This window comes from Apodemus sylvaticus, chromosome 6 (genome assembly GCF_947179515.1).
Source record: "Apodemus sylvaticus chromosome 6, mApoSyl1.1, whole genome shotgun sequence".
In the NCBI taxonomy this organism is placed as follows: Eukaryota; Metazoa; Chordata; class Mammalia; order Rodentia; family Muridae; genus Apodemus; species Apodemus sylvaticus.
The window spans coordinates 132,761,656-132,788,401 of NC_067477.1; the positions used below are offsets into that span (position 1 = coordinate 132,761,656).

The window sequence follows — 26,746 nt, forward strand, 5'->3', positions numbered from 1 at the left end:
ACCCTTGGAGATGGGTACTGACCACACACACCAGCACTGGCCAAACTCCCACGACAAACCATTGAAAAGAAAAGGGTTTCTTTTCCAAATTATTTTTTTATTCTTGCTTTGGGTCAATAAATTATGTTCTTCCTAATAAAAAATGAAAATCAGCTCTTCTGAATTCAAAAGATTGCAAAATAAATCGCAAAATATGTGTTAAAGTCCAAATAAGCCAGGGGTATAATTTAGATTGAGGGGCGCAAAAGATTCACTTTCAAGCTATCTTTAATCTATAAGTGGGTGGTTACAATGGTTAACATTTCAACACAATAGCATTAAAGTGAATATAGCCTATAATTCTAAAATTAGAAGATCAAATTATTTGGCTACGACAGGACTTATACAAAAACATACAATTTTCAAATATACAGATACCTAACAAGTAAACTAGGCAACATTTGTTTGACTGATTAACAGTTTTATTTCGCTCGTTCACAATAACTGTCAGTGAATGAAAGGATGTTACCAAAAGAGAAGTACCTACACTTTTCAGTCACTTACTTTTCTGAAATAAAACTGCTTGCGTATAAAGAGCAAACTGGAACTACAATCCACTCGTGTGTGTAAACATATCACAACAGAGATAAGTAAAAGCGATCTACCACAGACAGCCCTCTATGAATATAACTCAGCCAGAAAGAAAGGCAGGTATTAAATAGGTACACATATAATATTAACGACCACAAGGAATACTCTAGAAATGTCTGAACAGGCAGAAATAGTTGTGATTATGTGTATAACTTATTGAAGTTTGTATTATCTCCTCAATAACACTCAAGTGGCAACATCCAAATTGCATTTAAAACTGGAACGTAAAATGGGATGAAAAAGAGATAAGGTAAGAGAATATTTATATTAGTTGTACCTTAGTTGAGATTAGGTTTGTGTGAATGAATTTAATAGTCATGCAAGTTAATCAGTTGTTAAAAAAGCTTTCTAAAGCACAATCCCTTTTAGTGATCACATGGCTAACAGCCTTGTATCAGATTTTTGTTAATACCTACATGAACCAGTCACAAAAAAAAAGGTAGAAAAACGGGCTGGAGAGATGGCTCAGTGGTTAAGAGCACGAGTGCTCTTTCAGAGGTCCTGAGTTCAATCCCAGCAACCACATGGTGTAATGAGATCTGGTGTGTCTGAAGAGAGTGACCTTGTACTCACATACATAAAATAAATATAAGTCTCTTAAAAAAACACTCAAGAAAGAGTTAGATTAGTTAATGGCTGTGCCAACAGATACCAAAAGCGCCCCCCCCTTCTCTTTCATATATAATGTACTTGAATCATCCCTCTCCTAGTCTCAGCTCAACAGGCCTCCTCCTGCTTTCATGACATCACCAGCCTTGGGTGTGACCCTCTGCACTAACTTCATGACCAAGTTTCTACTTGCACGAAGGGACAGTAAGAGCAACCTTCCTGCGAGGACACAGCTGAGGAATGACTCCCCCAGGATCTACTACCCACCTATGCCCTCTGGGATGGAGACAAGGATCTCAGCAGTACGTTCTCCTGGTCAGTCATCCCCTGAATGGCAGTGTCATTCCATCATAAACTTAAAAAAAGCTTAACAAAATACAATCATATTTACTAAATCATGACACAGAGAAGACACAGAAGGACCTGGCACTCAGCACGTGGTGCACAAGCTTGCTTTTCTATGGGGTTACAAAGTTAGAATGCGATGCACTTGTTGTCCCTTTAGGTCACATAGTTAGTTTGCTGTTGAATGACGGCTCAGCACCATTCGAATATTGGAAATTAATAAAACAAAAGTAGGAAATATTACTGGTTATTTTCTGATACCACAGAGTCTGCATTCACTACTATTTATTAACCTTTATGAGTACTTCTATGTTACAAATCCATTAACCACAACTATCTAACAGATTCTACTATATGCACTGAATTTTCAAAGTATTTATAGTTTGCTAAGTGCTTGAATCTTGAGACATACAAAAATCAATACTTAACAAGCTAAAAAAATTAGCTGAATGACTGTATAACATTTAATCAGTTAGTTAAATGTTTTCATTTAATTAAAAACAACTTTAAAAAAAAAAGATTTATTTATTTATTATATGTAAGTACACTGTAGCTGTTTTCTGACACACCAGAAGAGGGCATCAGATCTCATTACAGATGGTTGTGAGCCACCATGTGGTTGCTGGGATTTGAACTCAGGAACTCCGGAAGAACAATCAGTGCTCTTAACTGCTGAGCCATCTCTCCAGCCCTAAAAACAACTTTTAAAAAGGTAGTATATATACTAGGCATAATGGTGCACACCTGTCATCCTGGGACTTGCCCTAAGATGGGGGAGGGGAGGTGGAATGGGAGAGTGGTTGAATCTGAGGCCAGCCTGGGCTACATAGTAAGACCCTACTTAATAAAGAGATAACAATCAATCAACCAAACGCATTATCATACTCTCAAATGCACAACTGTACCTAACAATTACTGTTAGTATGTGCAGTATGTCTGCCTAGCAGCTGGGGTACCCAGCAGTGCCACGGCATGACCCAGGAGAGGTAGAACACAGTCCTGTATAGGGAGTGCCCAGTCCGTGTTCTCCCAAGTGGGAAACAGTGGGGTCTGGGACGACAGCTGTGGTCCCCAGTGTCCTGTGTGCCCAGGCAGTGGTGGGAGTTGGGAACGGAGGTCCCAGGTCTGCACTTCCCCTCTGAGCTTCCCCTCCAGGCACCCGAGCACCAGGATCTTGTGGCAAGATCTGCCTCTCTAAGAACTATGTGGTAGCTTTAAGAGTCTCCCTGATAGACTTACCACCTAAAAACCTTCAGCTCAGACTCCTCCTAAGTGAACATGGCCAGAGACATTGGGAATTGGCAGCATTCACAGCCCAACTCAGAACATTTATAGCCAGGAAGGGGGAGGGTGTGGGGTGTGGGATGTGGGGCAGTACTCAGGACCTAGCTACATATCTCATTAGCATAAAAAACTCCAGGTTTTTATGTTACCTGACTGATTACCAAGGTCCATATGTGTTCCAGAGCAGTAGAGGCAGGCAGGAGTGGCCCCACTCCTTCTGTTCTCGATTCCGAGACTGGCCGCGTTTGGGCTCACTCAGTCTTGGCAGGCCAGTTCTCCTGCGGCACAGCCCGCTTGTCCCAAGAGAGTTTTGTTTTTGCTTGTTATGTTATTTGTGAAGCCCTGGCTCTCACTCTGTAGACCAGGCTGGCCTTGAACTACTTGCCTCTGCCTCCCTTGTGCTAGGATTCAAGGTGTGTGCCACCACAGCCCGGCTTCTAACAATTATTCTTGACATCTCCTAACACATGGTATTCCTTTGCTCTTGTTTCCATCCTTAAACACTGAAAGACATCTCAAAATTTAAGGGTACTAGCTTATACATTATAACATTATAATCATAACTAACAAATTACTTAGTATCACCTATATTATTTGATAAAAAGTATAAACGTGCATGTGCTGCCCTCTCCCCGTGGCCCTGTGGACACGCACCTTTACTCTTCCTCAGTCTGCAGTTAGACAACAGCATCTTCTCAGTAGCAGAGCCTTCTGCTGAGGGTGAGGATGAGCTCAGGGACGGTCTGTCATCTCCAAACCACAACTGTAAAACAGAATTACTCAATTCAACAAAACGGTTAAACCCAGCCACCTTTGCAGTATAAAACTGAGCTAAGCTAGGTTCTGGAAAGTCTGTTAGGCTCACGCTAACAAGTTACCTCGGGAAGGTCGAAAGGAACTTGCTGGTTGCTGGTTTTCAGGATCTCAGCTAATAGCCGAAGTGTCCGCTCTCGAGGGATAATGTTCTCTTCTTGCATTTTGTTCCACACAGCATCTGCTCTTTGCCAGTCATTGCTTATTTCTACAGAATGTGATTAATCAAAAATCAATGACTCTGCCAGGCAGAGACGGCAAAGGTTTAGATATTCTTACTTTACGTTTAAATATGCATTATTCCAAATGCTGCTGTTAGGGAGAGGAGACATTAGTGATTGTACCCCAGAGGTACATAAACTTCTCTGTGTATCTTTCTAGTTATGAGTCACACAAACTAAAAAAAAGCAAAAACGGTAACAAACCACCCCCAAGCTTTTATCCAAAGCTTTGAAAACCATGTTGATAAAAAGGTTGTTTTTAAAGTAATTGAAAAATTGCCCAATGTGAAAATCAAAATCAGAAACAAGTAATACCCAGTCTTTGCTGTCTATCTGCAGGGATGATAAATACCGTGCATTGCCTTGTGAACACCGATGGTCTGAATGACTGGGAAAGCTCTGACCCATGCTTTTTCTTACACTGATACATTTCCAGCTACTTTGACTCAAGGAGAGTCTGTACCTCACCTGCTGCCTCCCAGAGATCCCCACTTCTGGTGGCAACAGATAACACTGTTGATGAAGTCTCTTGTAAAGGGAACAGGTGGATTTTTGTACCAATAACCTAATTACTTCTCTGTGGAAATACTCAGTGTCCCAAATGGTAAATTCTACTTCAAAAGTCCTTCTGTTTTAATTTGCAAACATGTATGCAAGGGCTATTTAGGGAGATGAGCAATCTTCCAGAGAGCATGAATTTTTCTATTTCTTAACATTGAGAGGGAACATGTCACTACTAACATTAGTGGGATTTCCCCAGACTCTGTCTCTCCAACAAGAAAAACTAAGTTTTCTGACAACTATTAACTACTAGAAGTACAAATTTTAAAGAACAAAAAGTGAAGCACAGTCAAACTGAATTAGAAATCAGCAATAAGGACTAAAGGTAAAGAAGAGGAGGATGATTCCCTAGGCCACACACAGTGGCAACCCCCACTGGAAGAGTGATTTTATAAATACTTGATAATAAAGTCAATCTAACTAACATAAACCTTACACTTATAGTTAGCTTCTAAAACAATATTCCTTTTGAGGGTGGGGTCAAGACAGAGTTTTTCTGTGTAACAGCCCTGGCTGTCCTGGAACTCACTCTGTAGGCTGGCCTTGAATTCATAGAGATCTGCCTGCTTCTGCCTCCCAAGTGCTGAGATTGAAGGTGAGCGCCATCATGCCTGACCCAAAAGCAAGATTCTTGTAAGTTATTGTAAAGGTAAGGTAAGTTAACTATACCTTACCTTTATTAAAAACTTCTCCTACAATGTAAAACCTGAGCATTATATACATTTTAAGATGTAACATTAAAGCTTGATTACAAAAATAATCCAAGCCCAAGAATCTGCACTGAACCTGAAGCAGGTCTCATGTGGTGAGGTCACCAGCACACTTGGGTGCCTCAGGCCCCGAGGAGACTGGACAGCATCCTTGGGCCACGCTCACTTTAAAGCCCACACAAATATTCTAAGCAATGAAGGAAAGTTGAGTGGCCGATTTACAGCTATATACTATTCTCTAAAGACCAAGAACCATTAGAAGGTAACTTTATCCTTGTTAAAAAGGCTGGATACTGAGCTGGTATGCACATCTTTAATCCCAGTACCTGGAGGCAGAGGCAAGCAGATCTGAGTTCAAGGCCAGACTGGTCTACAAAGTGAGTTCCAGGACAGGTGGACTCCACACAAGACTCTCTCAAAAAACAGTAACAAAACAAAAAAATGGGAGGAGGTTGTGGGGGATGCTGGAGAGATGCCCGACTGAGAGCACTTGCTGTTCTTCCAGAACTTTCTGAGAATAGCCAAAGCTATTGGGCTGCATTCCTGGGGACCTGGGTGTTTGTAAGGTACCAAACTAGTCCCGGGTTTTACCTCTGAGGTCAACAACTGCTCCAATATTGCTGACAGAACCAAGTTACCTCCAGCCCCCCACCCCCATTCTGTTAGCTAAGCACCACTCCCTTATCAAACGAAGACCTTAGGTCTAGGGCAGGAAACATGCACCAGCCTGAACCCTGGGTATGGCAGATGGCACACGAGCTAAAAGACGAGGCTCCTGCTGGCCAAATATCGGATAATTTGAGTATTGAAAACAACTAAAACAAAACAGTTCTTTAAAACCCATAAATTCATTAAGGAAAAAAAGTCATCAATTTTAGGGGTTTCAAGGACACCAAAACCATACTAATTATTTCATATAATTAGCTTAAAAAAAAGCCAGACTGTAGGATACTCAATGTAGAATTCAAAGCAATCAAACCACAATGCAGTTGAATAAATGGGATTTCCGAAATGGACAGCTGCCATGGACATCTTTGAGCAGGGGGTGGGGGTGAGGTGGGGTGAGGGTGGGGGTGTCTGCATGGAACACACAGGGACAGTTTCACACTCAGCCAGCAAACTATTGTGCTGTGTGAATTCTTAGTGCCTAGAATATACACACTTCACGTGTGTAATAATCGGAGAGAGAAAGGCCACACAGAGTGAAATATGCCTCTATGCACTAGAAGAAACAGAAATAACTTGAAGTAGAATAAAACATTAAGGCTGTAAGATGAAAAAAGCTACCATCGAGACATTCCTAATGCAAAAAAATAAATCAAATTATGTTTTAGCACAAAAGATAAATGTCTACTTTTTAATATATGAAGGCAGTGAAGCCGCGTTTGGTGGGTGGTGCAGGTCTTTGATCCTAGTACTCAATAGGCAGAGCTATCAAAGGGCACTCTGGAGTTCTAGGGAAGTCAACGTTATAGATTGAGACTTGTCTGAATACACTAGCAAAAGAAAAAGAAAAACACCACATACAAACTGAAGTATCTTTAAAGTCAGAAAACGTCTGATTTGGTGCCAATAATGACATTAAGGAAGCTTCCACTGCAACGTGTTCCAAAAAGAAAGTCATTATTGCATTTATTTACTGTGTGATGACCCTAAGCACCATGATAAAACACATGGAGACAGAGTCATCTCTACTATAAAACCAAGGGGGACAAACCGTCACTGGCTGCGCACTACTGCAACAACATGCACATGTGTATAAACAGACTGCATAACAGACCTCAGCATCATTCGCCTGTAAGAATGGAATCCCCACCAGTCTTCCACCTTAAGACAAATACCAGGAAGTCCGTCAAGTGGAAATTAAGGGTGTGAACCAAATGTGAAAAACTAGAATCTATTCACAGAAATGGGATCAGTCAAATAAATTCTAAGATAGCCCCCAAGTTTATTAGTACTTGTAGGTGATTAAAATGGAGAAAAACGTTGTAATATGTACTTGAGTAAAAAAACGTAATATGCTCTTATCAAATGATAGTTTTTACACAGGTGCACATCCCTACAAGACCCACCTGTGAGTATGTTATAATTAGCCACTACAGGAGGGCCGGGGAAGCCACTTCAGGATTTACACTAAGTTCTGTGGCTTTGAGTTCTTTCTGAGTCCATTTAAAAGATTTAGAAAACATTTGTGTGTGTTAAACATGAGTGAAGGCTGGCTTTCAAGACAGAAAAAAAACACACACAAAACCAACCAATCAAAAGAAAACAGCTCAGAGCAGGTACCTCAAACCTTTGGCACAAAGGTTAAAGCAGAGGACAACCTCACACAACTGCCTATCGTCTTCCTCCTGTGTGTGTGTGTTTGTGTGTGTGTGTGTGTGTGTCTTGATTTTTTTTAGAGGGAAAAGGAGGAATTCATTTGGTTTGATAGCATGGACCATCAGTCTGAGTAACTGATGGTTTGGTTTGGTCTCTCAGCCTAGCCCAGAACACAGGGTGCACCAATGGCTTCCTACACAATTCCTGAGACCCTAAGGAGTAGAATCATGTTATGAACTGATTGGACTCACACTGAAGACGCCACCTAACCCTGAGCACTACTTAGCCTTCCACATGAGCGGACAGCAGCGTGGCATGTTACATTTTGATTGTTAGGATGTCCTTAGTTTCAAGAATTAAAAACTATCATGAAGACATCTTTTCATACAGACTTCCCAGTCCCAGTGTCTGCCCCTCCCCTGCTCACACATGTAGGGCGTGTCAGGGTGCACAGAGGTCTGAGGCCTGGCAGGCATGGCTGAATGCAGACATGGAAGACTCCACATTGACTTCTTCCTTCCCCGCTGCAGTAGAGTGCAAACAGTGCATTACTTACTGTACAGTTTCAGTAGGCTGTAGTACATCTGGTCTCTGTCACACTCGAATAGCTTCTCTGTCAGCTCCACTAACTTCTCAAGAGTTTCAACCTTAAAACGATGAACAGACTGGTTACACTGTGTAAGAAGTGTATTTTACAGTTAACACAAGCAGCGGAAATGACCTACTGACTGAGTGTCCCCAGTGGATAAGTTTAACTTTACTGAGGGACTTAGGGTCAGGCACAGCAGCAGGGGGTGCCTACTTAAACCACAGAGCTGCATAGAGACAGTAGTTAGAACACCAGATCATTATGCTGTGAATATTTTAGCAGAGTAACAGGACTTTACAGAACAAAGCACCCACATCGTGAGAAGAATCCTCAAGAGCACCTTGGAGACACAGAATCTGAGGTAGAACAGCGGAGAACACAGGGGAGACAACCTCGTCCCTGGACTTCACCTCTGAGCACTAAGAACAGACTGATGGAGTGAATTGAGGGAAGGATCCCCTCCTGACACCACATGCCGCACACTCTACACACAACACACCCACTGTCAGTTTGCTCACAACTTCCAAGGCTCAGACCAGCAGCACTCTTAGGACTTCTAATGTACTCCAGGGTCATGAAGCAGGTTGACACTTCTTTGGAGAAGCACTGAGGGAACGTGGTGTCCATAGGACCTCTTGTAAACTCCCAAATGCTCATGATACTCACTTACATGTTCCTAAGTGTTAGGTGCTTCAGACATAAGAAATCAAATACCAACCTGATTACTGGTGATGCATCTATCACAAAACCACTGGAGTCGTGCAGGCCGAGCTCTAATGCCTGGAGTCTGTAAGACAGAAGCACCACCCAACACCTAAGACTCATTTCAATACTCCCATGAAGACAGTATTCTCCCTCTAATAAATTAGCTGCCACACATATGTGCTAAGAAAACAAAAAACCCAAAAAACCTTATAATGTGACCCCACAGTTATCAGACAGTTAATGAGGTTAGATCCAAGCAAACAACAGAATTCATATCTAACACTTATCTAGAAGACTTGGGTTATTCCAAGATGCTGCTTCCCAGCTCAATATTCATTCAATAATCTTTTTGTTTTATGGTCTTTTGGGTGTTTTTTTTTGTTTGTTTTGTTTTAGTATGGGGAATTAAATGCAGGGGCTAACATGTCATTCCAAGAATCTTTAAATAATAAAATTACTGGGAAGAATAACTAAGTCAACCGGAGCACATGTGAAGATAAACTCAAGCATGCACATGCATGCCTGTCCCACAACACATGACCATGTGCCCGCCTTCCACCCATTCACTGTAACATCCCAACAGACTCAGTAGATGACTTACTAATTTGCCAAGTAGAATCATAAACAAGTCTTAATAAAAACCAGCAGCTTTCAATTTTAGAAGAAACATATTTTGACAAAAGTACTCTACCTAAATTAATAAGGCCCAATTGAAGGGTGAAAAAAGTACTCTACCAATCACTAGACGTGTTGCTTAGTATCTAAAATTAGCTAAATACTTAACATTGGTTTAGTCTTGGTTTATTTTAATAATTGAGATGCATGTTAGTTATATGCTCAATTAGGAATTCTGAAGGTTTAGTCAGTAACTCTGGCTTCAAGCACATGTTTCACAATGTTGGATACTGGAATAAAAGACAAACCATTTCAACATAATTCCAAGGATTTGTACCTGTGATGATAGCATTTGCATCATCTGTAAGAGGGTTTCACCATGGAACGCTACATTTCAATCACAGCATCATGATAAGACAAGTACATACTCATCTGGGCTGGCTGCATGCCAAGTTAGAGGATGTCCCGGGCCTGCCCTCTCTCTCCACCACTGCTCATGAGGCCAGGTGTCCCCAGAATGCCAGGGCTTATTTATAAACCCTAGGGATTCTGGGATTTTCAGAGATGGGGTATTGCTATGTCGCCCCAGCTGACCTCCAACTGCCAGGCTCTATAGGTCCTCCAACCTCGGCTGGATTGCCAGGCTCTATAGGTCCTCCAACCTCGGCTGGATTGCCAGGCTCCATAGGTCCTCCTACCTCGGTTGGACTGCCAGGCTCCATAGGTCCTCCTACCTCGGCTGGACTGCACAGTGGCTAGGCTGCAGGAGTGCCCCTCGACACTCTGCACCAGTAATTCCAGTTAAAAACAAACACACACTGCAGTGTGAATGAAGAGAGCATCACCTTGTAGCTTGGGTATCAGGACAGAAAAGTGTAGTTTACATTGTGGGTGTTCATTTTAACCATATAAATAAGTGTCTATATTCTGGGGTAGAAAATCAAACTGATCTTATCTTAAAACACACTTTCAAATGTTAACCTCTACATCTAGACTGTATCCAACAATCCCTCATATCTACCTTGCCACATACACCATAGTGGGTATGAAATCAACATCAATGTACAGAGAGCCCTTGAAAAAGAACAAATAATCCTCTTTAGAACACGGCAAAATCCAAGAGCTACATTCACTTACAACTTCCAATGTTATTACAGATCCTAATCCGAAAGATCTGAACAGCACAACTCCACAGTCCCTCTTCCTGTTTGGGGCTGATTAATCCCTGCTGCTGGCAGGACAGCTGACTTGGACACTAGATCTCCCCTATGTTTCATTTTGAAATTGAGAACTGATTTCATATATAAATCTCAATCATCAAAAGAACATCTAGGTCAGATTAACTAAATCTCTTAGGCTGCTGGAACGGCAATGCTTCTGGCTTACCTCTGAGCATCTTACTGAACTCTGGGCTTTAAACACTGCAGTTGAAAGCAGCAAGAGAAAAATGCAGTAGAAACACAGGGCGAAGTGACTGAATCCTAATTGGAATGTTCAACAGAACATCAAAGGCCAGCTAATGCACATTAAAATAACAAGGTAACTTCTAGTTCTTTCGGATTTTCTTTACATATAATTTATTTAATGGACAGCAGGGCTAAATAGTCAGTCTGACAGAATGACGGCCATGTTTGTTTCTGCCCAGTTACTGCATTGCAGAGTGTGAACTTTCTGCAGTTCTAATGCAATACTCAGCTCAACTGCATAAGCAGAAAGTTAAACAAAAATATTTTCATTACTCAATAGCTTCATTCCATAACTTTATGGGCTCAATAAGCATCTATGCATGTTAATAAAGATAAATATAAAATAACTTCCAAGTGAAAGGACATGAAAATGTCTCTACTGTGTTTCAACCTTTACTTCATATAAAATTAAATTTGACCAAAACAGTACATTTTTACTTGCTCTGTTTTTTTTTTTTTTTTTTTTTTGCCACAGCTAATGGAACAGTAGGGGGGAAAAACCCACTGTCAATAAAACATGCTCCATTATTGAGCAGAATAGAAAGCAAAATTATGTGCACCAGGCTCTCCTAGAAGCCACTTCAACTATGCATCCCTCCATCGAGGCTGAGGCTAGACGCAGGAAGACACTGGCACCACGGCACTCAGTGAGACTTCTGGCCTTTGCCCCTTCCTCTATTTCTAGAACCTTCAGATATGCATTTAAAGAGCAGGTATATAAAAGAACAAATGTGGCTGAGCAAGTCAAATGAGCAGTTGACTCTCAGCAGCGCAGTCCTCTTAACAGGCATTAATTAAGGAGAGACAGCACTAAAGGTAACCCCCAACCACATGTCAGGGGGACAGACATACACCTGAAAGCCAGATGCAACACCAGCTTTTCAGCACAATGCATACAAAATTGAACTCTGACCCTAATAAGCAAGGCAATGGGATAAAATTTTATGTTCATCAAGTACAGAACAAAGAGTAACAAGAACTTCACGAGACTCCAAAGTTCTAGTTCTGAACCCTGATGCCATCAAAATGAGAGTCTTCCCCTGCACAGGACAGGACACTAACCTCGAAGAAGGGGAAACAAAGTAAGAGAAGGTTGTTCTGATAATCCAAAGTTGGGGTCTGATGTCTAGAGAGCATGGTGACAGGGACCATGCTGAAGATGCCCCAGGAACTGGGAACTGTCCTGATTGAAATCTCCATGGCTGCCACCCGACTCTACAACCTACATCCGGAATCTCAATTTCTTTGCCCTGTTTCTCAGAGTTGTTTGTGAGGCTCATGTGAAGATGCACCTGACCGTCACTTAAGCATGACAGAGTCCCGGTTATAGACACACTGTCTAACTGGTGGCATGGGTCTGAGTCCCAGGGAAAGATGTTAGAGTGAAGGTGAACGCTAATCTGTGACCAGAGCTTTGTAGCCCTTGCTCCACAGCCAGGCAGCGAGTGACAGCTGACCACTGGAGGGCTCAGGAGGAAGTTCAACACCAGACGTCACACCATTTTTAGCCTTCCCCGCTTGTATATGTCATCTCTCCCTGAATTTAATTTACAATCTTGAAATAAAGTGGATCACACAAAACATTTTATTTTATGCTCTGTAATTATGACTATATTGGAAGGTAAATGAAGTACTTAAACTCTAAAAGAATAAAGCAACATTTTGCTTTTTCATTACAGAGAAATATCATCTTATTTGACCATAATTTCTAAATAGGAATTCTAGGGTAAAACTTGGAGACCTGCTTTCTACTCAAATCTCTAGTGTGATGGACCAGAAAGGGGGACATGGGGTGGGGCTGGGCATTCACCCATACAAACATATATATCTGCCTTGATTAACTGACTACCAAGAAACCACCTAAAGAACATGGTCCGAAAACCAAAGATGGATGTTAAGACGTGAACAAAAGTGACACTCAAGTCAGAGTGGAAATGTTTCTCGAGGGAGAAACAAATCAAATGACTTTCATTTATACAATGGAACAATTAGAGAAGCCTCTAATGAATTTCATGCAGGGAAATGAAGAGCTGTTGAATCCAGTGAAGTAGGAAGATGCATGAGCCCATCAATTCCAGTTCTATACAAATGAAATAAAGCCATTGAATTAAAAGTACAGAAGGGTCACAAAATGACTAGATAAGTATTCAAATTGAGTCTTTATAGTTCACATATTTTAAAATAAGACCTGTATTTTATACTTGGTTCTGTATATCGGGGGTTGGGATGGGGCTAGGTGGGGCTGGCAGTATGACTGACCATTGGAGCAAGGTATAGAATATTCTTTATAGACTTTACCTTCCTGATATAACCACAGAAGCAGTAACATGTTCTCAATGGTACAGTTCATTCCAGAACGTGCCATATGCTGGACATGGAGTCTGTGGAAAATACGTTGCCAAGAGGGACAGGAGCCCAGCACAGGGAAAGACGCTGAGTAGGTGTTGACCGAAACATGAACATCCAAGGCTGACATCACACTGCTTGTGTTGTTGAGGAACTATTCTAAGAGGCACGGCCCAGAGCAAGCACTGTCTTTGTGCTGCCGGCAGCCTTGGTCTGAGCTGCTCTATGTTGTCAGTTCCCAATTCACCTTTTACTTCTCCCCTAGCCCCCAATTCCTCAGGAAGACACAGTCTGAAATAGCCCTTTTCCACAGAACTCTTCCTGATAGCAATATATTTTTAAAGGCCTATCTCACCGATGAGACCATAAGACATGATCAGTATTTGTTAAGAAAGGAAAGAGAGAAATTGGTCAAAATGGGAAGCATTTAGATGCTATCCATCCCCTTAGCGAGAGGGTTCAGATGACAGTCAATGCATATCTACCACTCATGGGCAGAGATGCTATATGTATCTCAATAAGCCTCTGTTAATTCACGTGACCTTCTGTGTCATTACCCTGAGTATCATCAACAAAAAAATCCTATGCCCAGGACCCTGAGATCCTCATTAATCTCACTGTCTCAGCTGCCCCGCCCCCATAACCTACCCAGAATCCTTCTGTGTATATTCAGAATCTGTTACTTTGAATTGGCCCCATCTCCTTATTCTAGCCCCGAGGGTTTCTAACATCTGGAATCAACTTAACCTGCAAAGTCCTCTCAGAATGAAGGACGAGCTTCCGTCTCTGTGGACGCTCTCTCTCCCTGCGTCCTAAGCTCATCCATGCTTAAATAGGCCACACTGCAGGGTGAGGGATGGCTCGCCCACACACTCACACCTCCCTGCTCCTCAAATCACGAACACTTCGCTGCTGTAGGCAGGAATGCCCCTCTCCCACAGATCTGGTCAAGGGACCTCACCTCAGCTAAGACTCTTCCTACTCCACTTCACTCTTTCTCATTCTTTTTCCCTTCAAAAAAAAAAAACAATTTTCAGAAGCTACTCACTGTAAAAATTTAGAAAATATCTAAGATGTTAAAAAACAGCTCTAGTTCACCCTCCTGTGTATAGAAATACAAGTCTATGTTAAAACACCACATAGCACATAGCATATGTATACAAACCAGACATTTTTAGACAAAACAGGGCATATTATTTATAAATTCAATCTTGCTTATATCTTTTGTTGCTTTAACTTTAATAACAAAGTGTTACCAATTCTCACCATAACTTAACCTCCATTAGCCACAAAACAGTAAGAACCAAACAGACCTGTCCTAGAGTCTCATCAATGGGATAGACCAATAAAGACATTCTCACCCACCACCCCAGGCTCTTCTAGTCACTGCCATTACAGTGGTTCTACAGTTATTTTTAATTTCTCTGTGTATGCACACATATGTGTGTTTAATTTAAGTGTGCATGCTTATGCTTGTATGTGTGGAGGCCAGAGGCTGACTCATGTCTCCTCTTTTTTGGAGCCCATGTCTCACTGAACCTGGAAGTCACTGATTGGCCAGAGTGCCCCCCCACTCCCCCCCACCCCCCACCCCGCCTGCCTCATGCAGCCTTCTAACTACAGAGTTACAGGCAAACGGTACAGGCTTTTTATATGGGTGCTGGGAGATGAAGTCAGGTCTTCATGTTGGCAAGGAAGGCACTTTATCCACTGACTCATCTCCTCAACCCCTACACAAAATTCTTTAATTCACTGAACAATTCTACACACATGCACTGCTTTTTAAGTCATTCCTAAGTAATGTGTGCAGGCACAGTTCTAACGTATTAAAAGCTCGCCTTCTCTTGCTATTTACGTGACATTCATGTACCTCTCATTCAGTTTCACATAGAATAAAGAAGACATAGAAATCACATAGAATAAAGGAGACAAACTCCCTACCTTCGAGGGGCAAAGAGAATTAAGAACATTATTGCTCACACACCATAACCCAGGGAATGCAAGCTGCTTTACCACAACACGTGATTGAGTCTTAGAGACGGACAGTCCATTCCTCCTCAATCAGAAAACAGCTTAGGAGAGCTTAATAGACGCCAGAGGGAAATTGGAGCTCACGTCTCTGGCATTTTTTTTTTTTTTTGAGACAGGGTTTCTCTGTATAGCCCTGGCTATCCTGGAACTCACTCTGTAGACCAGGCTGGCCTCGAACTCAGAAATCCGCCTGCCTCTGCCTCCCAGAGTGCTGGGATTACAGGCGTGCGCCACCACCATCCGGCTGTCTCTGGCATTTTTTACTGGATTCTGTTTATCCTACAGAGGGAGGGCACCGATGTCCTCAGTCAGTAGCCTACAGACACTGCCACAGACAGCAGGAGACAGTCAGTGCTCCCTTCAGAGCTGCTGAACCACTTTCTAGAGAACACAGATTAACTGAGTTTCACAAGCCATCTGAGACACTGACAGCTATGCAGACAGAAAAGGAGAAGCTGAGATCTGAATTTCATAATCTCCTGCACTGCGGGGGCAGGCCTGGAGCAAGAGTGGGGCAGGGCATGTCCAAAGCCCTGAAATCTCATCCTGAGACCGGCAGAGTAGGATTGATACCCACACAACCCAAGGCCTGCAGGTCCCAGGACACCCTGCCCTGTGCCAGGTACCTTTGCCCTCCTGGAGGAAGGTATGTTAAACTTCATTTCCCCTCATAAGGTCATGTCCAGCAGCTTCTGGAATTCCTCCTCATGCAAATGAGGTATCCCTGGCACTCCCCTGATAGCCCCTAGTCACTCTCAAAAAGGTTTAAATAGCCTTTGTCCCCATGAAAATGAACTGTTTCACTGATGCTGCCTTTCTTGCAGAGGGTTTGTTCTGAAGCCTCAGGCCTCCTGGCCCTCCTGCTCAGCTTCCCTACACAGGATCCACCAGTGCCTGCCAAGCCTATGGGGAGGGAGAGCACTACACCGAAACTGATCTACACTGTTCTCGTCTTTAAAAACATTTGAAAATATTAGCCAGGCATGGATGGCCATGCCTTTAATCCCAGCGCTTGGGAGGTGGAGGCTCTTTAAGTTCCAGAAGCCATAGCTACATAGTGAGATACTGTCTGGAAAAACAAAACCAAAGAAAACTGAAGATACAGCAATGACGGTCTGGGTCCACATTTACACCTTCTGTTTATATATAAATAAGGAGACCAAGCACCAACCTGGGACCCTGGACACTGAGAAAAAGACAGAGAGAGGCAGGAGCAAAGGGTGACTGGGGCAACTTGATTCCTGAGTTGTTCATCAAGTTTCAATGACACAGCAATATCTTGCTGTGTCATGTAGCTTCCCACAGAGTGTTCTCTTACAGACACAGGAGTGCCTGATAATAAAATTGACCACCATGTGGGCAGACTTCACATTAGCCTTCATCTTATGAATTCCAGTAAGAAACACTGCAGTAAAGCCTAGATAGAATATACTAATCCTGAAGAGGACAGGTTTGTCACCTATTTCCTATAAGCTGCTTAGCATAGTAGGGACAAAAAATAAATAAAAAAGGAAGAAAGAAAATCTAAATTAAATGCCAAACCACTGCAGACAGTACTTGTTTGGTTGATTAACTTGTAGACAAGCATTACAACAAATCTTGAGCCTGGTCTTCAGTAAATTGAATTTTACTGCTTTTAAGAACAAAGAACTCTTTTGCAAAGAGGATTAGCAACTTTATACCCAGGAATACCAGTTTAATTTAATTGTTTTACAATTCAAGATTTAATATGCGAATATCATTTTGATATATAACAGTGAATTTAGCAAAGTGAGGAAACAAATTCAATATACAACCAGACTGCCTTTTCCGAGCTGTAATTATATTCAATAAAGCTGGCCAAGCCACCCTCTTCCTAGTATTATTATTGGGACTGAATTCTATTAACATGAATCAGAACAAGGATAATTAAAGGTTAAAATTTTTAAATGCATTCTACTTAAGAGTCTAAATAGCTGTAGATTAGAAGAGCAGAGTTAAAAATCATACCTCAATGATCTTCTTGGCCTCTCTGTAATTTCCAGTCTGCAGGAAAGCAAAGAAGAGGTCGTAGAGCATTGTCATCTCTCCTTGTTCTTGGCTCACAAAGTCCATAGCTGGACAGAAGAGAAGGAAACACACAGACCGTAAGAAAATGTTACACAGTATCATGCAATTTAGACAGGTAAAAAAGAACAAATACGGAGGCTAACAGATTGTAGTTTTGTCTAATTTACAGAGTCCCTATCTGCTAGCACACACTGATGGCATTACATACTCAAGACTAGCCTTAAAGAGAACCACGAAGGGAATTACATGTTCATACAGGCGCACCACCAACAAGCAGAGTGCACATAAAACAACGGACGGGCTACGTCACCAAAGAACAGACATTGCAAACCAGAGGTTTCCTCAATACTTAGAATCACTTTCTTCAGAAGTTTAACAGTTTCTCTGAAGGTATTTTTCTAGTCTTAAATTTTCCTTTCACATTTCAACATTCAGATTAAAGATGCAAGAAGGAAAAGATATTTGACAGTCACTAACCTTTCTGGATTAAATCAGTCTCGCCTTTCTCTATTAGCTTACATAAGACATCATGAATCCTGGGTAATATTTTATATTTTTCATGGCAGGCAATGCTGGCTTCAAGAGCAGCAGGTAAGTCATCCCTTGGAAAATAAATTGACAATGAAGGAAAAAAATGTATCAAATTCAGCTTAGGTTCTCAGAAACAGCAGAGCAAAGAACCTGTCAGCAACTGAACTTACTTAAGACATAAAACCCCTCTGCTCAAGGAGAAAACTCAGAACAGCCCTTTTCTACAATACCTGTTCAAGTAACAGTTCATCACTTGGTCATTATTACTTGCCTCTGAAATAATGTTTGGATGGGGGAGGAAGGTCAAAAAAGAAAAAAGAAAAAGAAAAAGAAAAAGAAAAAGAAAGAAAAAGAAAAAGGAAAAAGGAAAAAGAAAAAAGAAAAGAAGAGAAAAGAAGAGAAAAGAAAAGAAGAGAAGAGAAGAGAAAAAGAAAAAAAAAGAAAAGAAAAGAGAAAAAGAAGAAGGCAGCCATAGAGATGTCGGATACAGTTCTCATGGTTGGGTCTTTTCAGTTTCTTCCTTTTTTTTAAAAGAGAAGAGACAACAAGGCCCGCGGCTGTGCCTGAAGAACAGAGTAAGCTACAGCAGCAGTGGGAAAGTTTTTGGGCCCCCTAGGCACTTTACCACAGACACTGGGAAATGACCACTGCCTGCAGGGCAGTTATTTGTTATAAGAAACTTGAGGGCTGGAGAGATGGCTCAGCGGGTAAGAACACTGACTGTTCTTCCAAAAGGTCATGAGTTCAAATCCTAGCACCCACATGGTGGCTCACAACCATCCGAAAAGAGAAAAGAGATCTGATGCTTTCTTCTGGTGTCTGAAGACAGTTACAGTGTACTCACATGTAATAAATAAATAAATCTTTAAAAAAAAGAAAGAAAGAAAGAAAGAAAGAAAGAAAGAAAGAAAGAAAGAAAGAAAGAAAGAAAAGAAAGAAAGAAACTTGACATTAAAAAAAGAAGAGAGCACGCCTGGGGCTGGAAAGATGGCTCAGCAGTTAAGAGTAGTGGCTTTACTTCCCAGCACCCACAGGGGAGCTCAGATCTGTCAGAACTCCAGTTCCAGGGTAATGACACCTTCACACAGACATACATGAAGACAAAACACCAACACACACAAAATAAAAACAAACAAATCATTAAAAATAATATGTTTTAAACAAAGAGAAAACATGAGATATATTTTTAAAGCACAGTTCAAGATACAAAGAGTGCAGTTGGTGACACCCAGACCCCCTCTGGGCAGGGCACTCTCACGCCAACTGTCCTCACAGAAGAAGAAGGCCTTTTACAGTTTACTACTAAAAGCCTTAAGATTTGGCCATCACACAAATGTTATGTTGCCCTAGATTGGATTACTACCTTATGTAGAATAAGCTTTTTAACTATACTAAGGAAAGTTCACAGCAGTGTTCACTGAGATGGCTTCACGCTGAGAAACAGGCGCATGGTAAAGCGAAGTCTGCAGCCCAGCACAGAGCCCTGTTTACACTGCATCTTCTGGCACCCCACCGAGTCATTTGAATTTTCGTCATTTGGGGTGAAGACTAAATTGCAGGTTAATTTCAAAACGGAAAGTAGATGCTGCAGGCTAGATTACTGTCATGTGAAGGAACTGCTATAGGAGCTACTACATCACGCTAAAGCTTCAGATAATCAGCATCCCCTGCTCAGACACAGGCTCAGTTATTGCCTCTCTACAATTCCCCTTCACAGAAAACTAGGAACACATTTGTAAGAGAAAAAGTAAGACATACCATTTTTTTTTAATAGTAAAATCTGCTTTTTCAGATTGACTTCCAAACTAGAACAGTACTGTCTCAACTGTATTTTCCCTACATTAGGTCAAAACTATCAATAAATGAATGAATAATTGTTCTGTCAATCAAAACGACATGTTAATAGTCCTTAGTCTCCAAATATATGCTTCTAAAGATTATACATGCTCCAAACAACAGAAAAGACAACAGAAAAATGGAAATAATTCATATATTTGTTAGTAACTTTAGACACCAATGTTATCACTTCTTAGGCTGCTGACAGAATATATTTAATCTATAAAACACTTCCTACAAATTGGACTAAAAATGGAAATAAAGGAAATAACGGTTGGTTGGTTCCTTGCTATTTTCCACCTGCACCTCCTAGGTGGTTAGTGTCACTTAAAAATTTGCCTTCCTCATGCCCTTTACGTCATCCTGATCTTTTCTGGCAGAGCTTGGAAACAGAAGATGGAAATTAAAAATATGTACATTCACGGGACCGCAGATTCTGACCCTCACTGAAGAGTGCAGTCCAAGTCCACAGAAGGAAGGCCCACTGAGTCCCAGCTGACCCAGATCACCTGTCATTCCATACCACTGCAGTCAGAATGAAAGCACTAAGAGCAGGAAAATAGTAAAAGGAAAGGGGAAGAAAATTCTTCCTAGACAGAATGTGAAACGGCACACCGCCGGCCGGTCCGGCACACCACAGGCCCTGTGACCTAAAAGTACTCCAGACTTCTTTATTCACTTGGTACATCAAAAATATAATTAAAAATAACAGTTGCTTGAAAAAGAACTTTTAATCTGTTAAATCTATATTCAAAACCTTTGGTCTGTTATTTCAAGTCTGTTAGGCCCCTAAGTTTTATATACAATTGTAAAGTTTATTCCACAAAAACAAATTCCAATCATTGTTTTCTCAAAAACAGATCTCTCTCCCCTCTCCCCCCCCACACACACACCTGCACTACCTTTAAAGACTAGAAACTATTCAAAATATGTATTTGAGGGACTACATAAAATAATTCTTAGAACTAAAGCTGTATGTTATTAAAGAGCAGTCAATTTTGAAAAGCAGTATTCTCACTAATACATACTTATAAGCATTATCAAATCATGTGAAATAAATATAAAACTAGAGAAAAAGTGATTCTGTAATTCTAAATTTTCAGGGTATATACAAATACAAATAGGAATACATATATCTAGGAAGTAATCTGAAAACTTAAGGAAGTGTCTTTATTAACCATTGTGTCCCACTCACTATTTATTTCATTTTTAAGAAAATATGACTACACGTAAAATGATATAAACTATATTTTTCACTAGTGTTTGCCCATTCTTTTAGTCTTGACTAGGAAATGAAGGTGTGCTGAGATATCAACAACAGAAGAGCATATACTAGATCCGGTATAAGCTTGCTGACCACACACTCACAGGAAGGTCTCCCTGAGAGAGCAGCTGCCCTCACTGAAAGGCTTCTCAATGCTGCCACAGACATGCTGCACACAATTCTGACCTCCTACAACTAGAAGACAACTGCCAATTCATATCTTTAGCTTGACCTGGTTCTCCTTATACATCTGTAGGAAATAAATTTCAAATCCAAGGTAGAATCATAATTGAAGCAACAAAAAAAATGACAAATACTGTTTTTTTAATTGGAATAAAGTATTTCAACATTACGTATAAAGTATTGGTGAAGTAGCAATTTCCTGCAGGGCTGACTGACTGGCCAGCTCTCAAATCTGACCTCACCAGGGATAAGGAGATGAGGGTGGAAATGGGAGGCATCACATAGCATTCAAACTAACAAAAGGCCAAACCCCTAAAACCATCCGGGATTGGGATGGGGAGAGTGGCCAGGACGCCTTCACACACCTGCCTGTCAACAGTACCAGCACCTTGAAGAGCTGAATAAATGAAGGTTTTTGTTTTGTTTTCTCCCGTTCATCATCTTAAATGAGAAATCCTCAAGGAGACTGGTGTTGCAATTACAACTAATCCTCCCCAAAAAATTAACTGTGTTGAAGGCTTTGTAATTTCCCTAGGTACAATTTAGCTGTCACTTACTTTAAAATTTACTCAAACATGCGTTGGGAACAGCACTAACTTCACATGTCAAGTGCTTTCCAGCCAATTGAGTCTAAACTGGAAGTCGGTGTTAAACAACTGAATGATTAGACAAGATAGCTCATTTCCCTGCTCTTTTGTTCAGAGTAAAATGCCACATTTACATTATCGGGCTCAACAGGATTTTCTGACAGAGGGAGAAACCCTTCCTGCACACTGTCCTAAGAAGCACACGAAGCCTGTCATTTACCAATCACCCTTCAAAGAGCAGTAGCCATGAATGTAACTTAATTACGACCCAATGATCCTTGACGAAAAATCATCTTATCACTGTCCTGTCCCCCTAGGGCGAATGAAACACTTTCTGTCCTTTGGCACTGATGATGCTAAATTCTTAATTGCAATAATGGAGTAAAAGAGCCAAACCTCCCTAATTCCCTTTCAACGTATAAAGAGTTTTACTCCGGAAGGCAAGCATTCCCACATATAATAAAAGTATCCAGTACAAATGACGATGCTCAAATTGAAGGGGGGCGTTTACCACAGAACAACCAGCATTTTACAGTGTGCCTCCCATTGATGTAAGATATATGTAACTAGGCTACACCCTTTCAAAATTTAAATTTTTATGAGTTCATCTTAGGGAGATTCTGACATTTATGAAGAACTCAACATTAACTTAGCAAAAGCTCTGGGAAGAGAAGTGAACAATATCTGTGCATCTCTTGATTATAGCACAAATCACTACACACAAAACTCCTTAACAGAAAGCAGAAATCACAGCACTTTAATCATCAGTCCCCACAGAATCCAATGCAACAGCCTCAGACACTTTCCACGTGCAAGAAAACCACAGGGATCGTGTGGGACACGAGAATCTGAGCCAGCATCTCACATTCTTATTAATTTCATTTTCTTTACTCTAGCGGGAAGACTACTCAGAAGCCCTTTTAACTCATTTAAACAAGTTCTTTCTCCTTTAATAACAGAGACCTCTGTGATCTCCCTAAGCCAAGTAGGAGTATAATGAAATATATAAAATACACAATAAAATGCAAAGCATTTACAGGAACACTCAATTGGACTATATGTAGATAAAGAAAGGCTTTAAAGGTTGCAGCAGTAAGAAGCACACGAAAAATTTAGCTCTATCCCTTTCTGGTCGATGTTAAGGATTATCACATGGGCAACGTAAAAGCAGGTTAGTTTACCAAACTCTTTACAATTACATACACCTTATGGCTTCCCTTGTCAAATGCATAAAAACAAAATGCATTATTTCCAAAACCACAAAGCACTTTTACAGTACACAAGTAACATAAGCTAACATACTATTGTTTCCTCTGGGTTTTATCCAAATACTGGAAGTGAGTTCAACAAGCAGGTCCACAGACCCTTGGTGACTTGCATCAGAACTGTACTATGAAATGATATCCCCTTTAGTCTTTTGCAGTGACATCCTGGAAAGATGCTTGCCTTAAAATGAAATGAGGAAGAACTTTAAAATGATGTTCTGAAACTGTTTTCATAATTTTATCCCGTTTGAATAAAGAATGCTCATTTTATAGATGAGCTCATAACCAGCAGAGTCAATTATATGATATTACTAAAAAGTGAATGCTATGGAATCAAATCAAATACTTGTGGTCATGTGGGTAGGCTTGGCATAGTTAATCCTGGTACTTATCACAATTCTGAATTAGTTACCTATCTATCAGTCAGGCAAAACATAATTGAATTAAAGTTTCCAAGTCAGTATTTTATCCCAGTTTTTCCTGATGAAATGCTACCAGAGGTTTTTTGGTTTTTTGGTCTTTTGGGGGGTAGGGGTAGTATTTTAAAATATGATGCTTCCTTTGTTTCATTTTTATTATTTTTACAAAACTAGGGCAGTCAACATAATAGTTTTGGTATGACAGATTAAACAGAAAGACCTTGTCATGGAGACTGTGAATACGCATGCGTGCACACACACACACACACACACACACACACACACACAGAGAGAGAGAGAGAGAGAGAGAGAGAGAGAGAGAGAGAGAGAGAGAGAGAGAGGCAGAATAATACAAAAACAAAGGAAACCTCACACAGGTGAAAACAGAAGGTATTAACTTCTGTAAGTATCTGGACATCTGGACACAACAGCAACGGCACCATTTAAGAAAGGTCCTCACTTAGATGTCCTCAAAGACAGCCAAATGTGCCGGTGACAAGCATCGACCACTGTAAGCAAGCGCCAAGCAGTACACTGACCCCTGGGTCAGGAGCCCCATCTGCAGACCTCTTTTGGAAAACTTTCACGTCTCCTCTGTCTTCAAAGTGGCCCTGTGTGCAAGATACTTTTCTACCATGACCTCATTTTTTTGTTAGCTACTTGGATTTGCCCAGTGGTAAAGGAGGGCCTAACTCTTCTGGGCACTGGGCCCATTTCTTTCAAATCCCCGTGTAGAGTTCCACAAGCAATTTGCAGAGATGGGCCTTTTAAACAATCAAGAAAACTCACTAGGAAGCATATTAATTATAGGATTTCTATTTAAAGTTGCTGTAAGTCGGAGAACTCAGTAGCAGCAATTGTTTGAATCACTATTTCTTGAAAAAAATGTGACTGACATTGTAAAGTGAAGATCTGTACAGTATCTAGCTTGAGAATGTTTATGAGCAGATGGCCAAGCAATTATTTTGGGTATGTGCAGGTCCTAATGTACAAATACACATTTACTAATAGGAAGCTAGTTACAAGAGGCATTTTCAGTGCTATATTTTAAACCCAACACTATCATTATTACATACAGTCACTATACTATCTAACAAAACTAAAACTACCACAGGTGATGACAGGCAATGAGAACAATTAAAAGGTAAGTCAGTCTTACTCTAACACTGAGCAAAACTGTGGTAGGATAATACAACAGAAAAATGAGGAAATCCTAATCACAGAATAAGCAAACTTATAAAATACATTAAGCCACAGAATAAATGACAGACAGGCAAGGAGTAGGAAGTTCAAACAAACCTAAAAGAGAAGCAAGGGAAGGGTGCTTGCTCAACCTTACAGCCCTTTCTCCTCAGTAGAACACTGACTTGCTCTGGGCACCAACCAACAAGGGCATTTGGAAGGAAAAAAATTACAATCTCAGAAAATCCTGCCTTTCCAACAAAATTCATTTGCCATAAAGAGAAATACTTCTCAGAGCTGGAATAGTGTCCTGGTGCATGCAGTTAAGCAACTAATAGAGGGAAACCACAGGAGAAGTCTCTGTTTATTCCCTGGATAATAGTCATGGGGTACAAGAAGAAAACCTTCCAGAGGATCCTAGTTTCTTATTCATTAATAACCAGCACTTACTATACTCAAAGGTTAGAGGAAACATTGACTATGGCCCTGGCTGGCCCAGGACTGGGAGATCTGCCAGCCTCTGCCTCACACCTCCCATGTGCTAGGATTAAAGGCATGCACCACCACACCTGCCTTGTTTTTAGTTTTTGGAGTTAAGGCGTTGCTCTGTAGCTAAGGCTGACCTAGAACTCACTATATAACTCTGACTGGTTTGAACTTGCTATCAGCCTCCAGCCTCAACCTCCAGAGTGCTGAGATTATAGGTGTGTGCCACCACACCCAACCACAGATACAATTTCATATAATACCATTATACGCTCTTTAAAAAAAAGTCACTAGAGACTTCCACTGACAGGTAACAGCCAGCCACTGGGCTGCTGTGTCTGAAGGGGTTCCTAGTGTATGGCTCCCTTATACATCAACAAATGTGTCAAGGGTTCTACGTCACCAGAGGATTTGCAGAACAAATGCCAAAATGATCAGGCACATTCTGGTAATGCCACCATCCCCAACCCAAAGCACAATGAGCTTACTTTTCCAGGTGCACAGTGACCAATGGGAAGCTTATGTTGCTGGACGGCTTTGCCAACCCGAGAGTCACGATGGCTTCGTGCAGCTGTTTTACTGTTTCAATTTCACCTCTTAAAGCTGCACTATTGAGGATGTGGAAAAAGGACAAGACTGTTGCATCTTTGATAACAACATCCTTCTCTTTCATCTCCTTTAGAATGTTAATAGCATCTACAATGAAGTAACACAAAAGACCCTTAGGTAATTTCATGTAGGGAAAACAAACTGCTATTAGACCAGCATTTCTAGCCCAGCAGGAATGTAAATTCTAGTGTATAATGCCGATTTCGAGTTAATTACTACTTGCATTTCTAAACGAGACTACAATTATAAATCCACAATAGCATGGTTTTATCATTTCCCTGCAACTTTGACTACAAATTATAGATAGGGACCGTGTGCCCACTCTGCACCACATAGCCCCGTATGGTCTGCCCTGTAGCTGTAAGATCCTCCTAAATGGATGCTTTTATCGTTCAGAGCTAACATCTGCTAAATCACACCATTGTTTCTTCGGCAGATGGCTTGTCAGGAGGCCAGATAATAAAGATGTGTTTACACTGTATCTTCAGCCAGACTAATGGTCTGATACCGATACGGCCTGTTTGCTATGTCGATACTAATTAGCCAAGCAGAGGCAATGAAAGCTTTCCAAAAGACTGCATGCTAATACATTAGATTCATTAAGCTTCATTAGGAAGGTACAAACAAACATTTTAGGATATGGAATAAGTGCATTTTTATAATGTTTCTTATCAATTATTATATAGACAAAATGCTTTGACCACTTTACAAGAACTAATTTTAAAAAGCAGACTAACTTGTGTTAGTCATTTTCCTAGGAAAAATGCCAACATTCAAATCAAAAAAGTTCCCATTCCATGTCTTCTGAAAATAAAAAAGTGGAAGTGTACGGAGAAAGTTCCAGTACAAGGCTAACAGAACACCAAAAACTAGCACCAGCAAGACTGCATATCAAGTACAATTAATTATATTATTAGGGTTAGCAATCTTCCAACGAGGAAATTAGAGCATGCGAATCATTCATGTAATCAAATTCGCTTTTCACTGAAATATCCATCTTGTCAATGTAACTGAAGGTTAAGACAAAACTGTGCAGTTCAGGTCCTTATCTATCAGGTTGTGTTTGCAGGTTTTAGGTTCAGCCTTCA

General features: G+C 40.9%; 1 protein-coding gene across 1 annotated transcript in view; it reads right to left on the reverse strand.

Moving 5' to 3' along the window:
• Positions 1–26,746, reverse strand: part of Lrpprc (leucine rich pentatricopeptide repeat containing) — an 83,863-nt gene that overhangs the window by 16,869 nt on the left and 40,248 nt on the right. Inside the window, exons 23-29 of the mRNA XM_052186495.1 lie at positions 25,538–25,745; positions 17,774–17,898; positions 17,237–17,343; positions 8,803–8,871; positions 8,052–8,142; positions 3,747–3,889; positions 3,523–3,631 (exon numbers count right to left, since the gene is read on the reverse strand). Coding sequence (XP_052042455.1) covers positions 3,523–3,631; positions 3,747–3,889; positions 8,052–8,142; positions 8,803–8,871; positions 17,237–17,343; positions 17,774–17,898; positions 25,538–25,745 — 852 coding nt within the window. The remainder of the gene's footprint in view (positions 1–3,522; positions 3,632–3,746; positions 3,890–8,051; positions 8,143–8,802; positions 8,872–17,236; positions 17,344–17,773; positions 17,899–25,537; positions 25,746–26,746) is intronic.